General features: G+C 35.7%; 1 protein-coding gene across 1 annotated transcript; it reads left to right on the top strand.

Annotated features, from left to right (window-relative positions):
* Nucleotides 1-1,984, top strand: LOC104790629 (patatin-like protein 2). Its single transcript, XM_087455539.1, has 6 exons — nucleotides 1-219; nucleotides 303-671; nucleotides 766-927; nucleotides 1,083-1,385; nucleotides 1,470-1,642; nucleotides 1,725-1,984. The coding sequence occupies exons 1-6, from the start codon at nucleotides 76-78 to the stop codon at nucleotides 1,801-1,803; spliced, it is 1,230 nt and encodes a 409-aa protein (XP_087311665.1). The 5' UTR covers nucleotides 1-75; the 3' UTR covers nucleotides 1,804-1,984.
* The last annotated feature ends 210 nt before the right edge of the window (nucleotides 1,985-2,194 follow it).

The raw sequence follows: 2,194 nt of genomic DNA, 5'->3' as shown, positions 1-2,194 counted from the left end.
ATAATATCTCACAATCAAAGTCGTATCCCGTCAAGCAACGATACGTTGCTTTCTTTTTCTATAAGATATACATAAATGGAGAGTCCGAAGTCACCTATTCAACCCCCGACGTATGGAAACTTAGTCACAATCCTCAGCATCGACGGTGGTGGAATTCGAGGGATCATCCCTGCCGTTATCCTTGGTTTTCTCGAGTCCGAACTTCAGATATATATACATGTGCTAACTGCTACCTAACTATGTATCATATCTATATAATATTATTTTTTGTGTGTAAATTTTTAACATATTTGGATGCACAGAAATTGGATGGACAAGAAGCCAGGCTTGCAGACTACTTTGATGTAATGGCAGGAACAAGCACAGGTGGTCTAGTGACAGCCATGCTCACCGCTCCTAACAAGGAAGGCCGACCCTTGTTTGCAGCCTTTGAAATTAAAGAATTCTATCTTGAGAACTGTCCAAAGATCTTCCCTCAAGATCATTTCCCATTATCGGCCGCCAAAAACCTCGTCAAGTCCTTGAGTGGTCCTAAATATGACGGTGAATACCTTCATCAGCTTATCCATGCGAAGTTGGGTGATACAAGGTTGCACCAAACACTTACCAACGTCGTCATTCCAACGTTCGATATCAAACATCTTCAACCTACTATATTCAGTAGTTACGAGGTTTGTTTAGGTTCTTTTGTTTTTTGTGAAGTTATGGTATACCAAATTTACAAAACTTTGTTATAATATACGTAACTATATATGTATCTCATAGGTGAAAACCAATCCACTCAAGAACGCAACCCTTGCCGACATTGCCATCTCAACTTCAGCAGCCCCTACATACTTGCCAGCCCATTTCTTCACAACTCAGGATTCAACCGGAAACATTAAAGAATACAATCTTATTGATGGCGGAGTTGCAGCTAATAACCCGGTAATATACGTACCATAGATTATATATTATTGTTGCACAGTCGTAGTAGGGTTTTTTTTATCAATTAGTATTTGATATATATCAACATAAAATATAGAGGGGGCCTCGAATAATATATCACATAATTGTTATTTGTTACGTACGTACGTATATAGGCTTTGGTGGCCATTGGGGAGGTAACAAAGGAGATTACAAGAGGGAGCAGTGATTTTTTCCCATTAAGGCCAAATGATTACGGAAGGTTTCTTGTGCTTTCGCTTGGAACCGGAAACCGTAAAGCCGAAGAAAAATTCAATGCAAAAGAAGCAGCTGGTTGGGGAATGCTGAGTTGGTTAACACACGACAACTCTACACCTCTCATTGATGTTTTCACGCACGCTAGCTCTGATATGGTTGATTTTCATCTCTCTTGTGTTTTTCGAGCTCTTCATTCTGGAGCCAACTATATTCGCATCCTGGTATCAAAATCAACTCACTAAACTTTTTTCTTTCTGTCGTCATATAACTTCTAAGATATAGTTATGCGTTTCAATTATATATAGGATGACACATTAACTGGGGATGCTGCTTCTGTTGATATCGCAACCATCGAGAATTTGGACAATCTCGCCAAGATAGGAGATGAACTACTAAAGAAACCTGTTTCAAGAGTCAATCTAGACTCGGGTTGTAACGAAAATGCTTATCAAATGACCAATGAAAAGGCTCTTATAAAGTACGTTCATCATTATTGCATTTGTTAGCTTTATATATCCACTCGTATGTATATAAATATATATTTTTTTTTGCTCATGAAGGTTAGCAGGAATACTTTCAAAAGAAAAGAAGATCCGAGACATGCGATCACCTCAGGGGAAAATACCAAATTTGAAATAAAAAAAATTATATCTAATGTATATCTATTGTTGATGATTTGTATTCTTTCACTAATATACATTTGATTTACATATTAATTAATAAAACTTTGAGTCTCATTATGACAAATGGGAATTGCAAAAAATTTTGGTCTTCCTCCAACATCAGTTAGAATAATATTTCAGATAAACATCAGTTATCCATTTTTTTTTCTTTTTTAGCTACCTAAAGGATACTATTAAGAGGAATTCTTCAAAATACCAATATTTTAGTTTTCATTTTATCACTCTTTATTTTTATTTTTCCTAAAAATATCACAAAAGTTTTTTTCCACAAACACAAAAATTGATTTTTAAGGATAACGTATTTGTTATTTTGAGGTTTGGATTGACAAATTTTGCTTTCGGATATA

The sequence above is a fragment of the Camelina sativa genome, chromosome 6 (assembly GCF_030686135.1).
Source record: "Camelina sativa cultivar CO46 ecotype springtype chromosome 6, ASM3068613v1".
Classification (NCBI taxonomy): domain Eukaryota; kingdom Viridiplantae; phylum Streptophyta; class Magnoliopsida; order Brassicales; family Brassicaceae; genus Camelina; species Camelina sativa.
Note: the sequence above shows the minus strand (reverse complement) of the source record. Positions and strands in the feature narration are given on the sequence as shown.

Bases quoted from the DNA above. Each gene is read 5' to 3' on its own strand.
- LOC104790629 (XM_087455539.1), top strand. From the start codon at position 76: ATGGAGAGTCCGAAGTCACCTATTCAACCCCCGACGTATGGAAACTTA. The intron at 928-1,082 runs GTAATATACGTA...GTACGTATATAG, and splicing joins GAGTTGCAGCTAATAACCCG to GCTTTGGTGGCCATTGGGGA. The intron at 1,643-1,724 runs GTACGTTCATCA...TTGCTCATGAAG, and splicing joins AATGAAAAGGCTCTTATAAA to GTTAGCAGGAATACTTTCAA.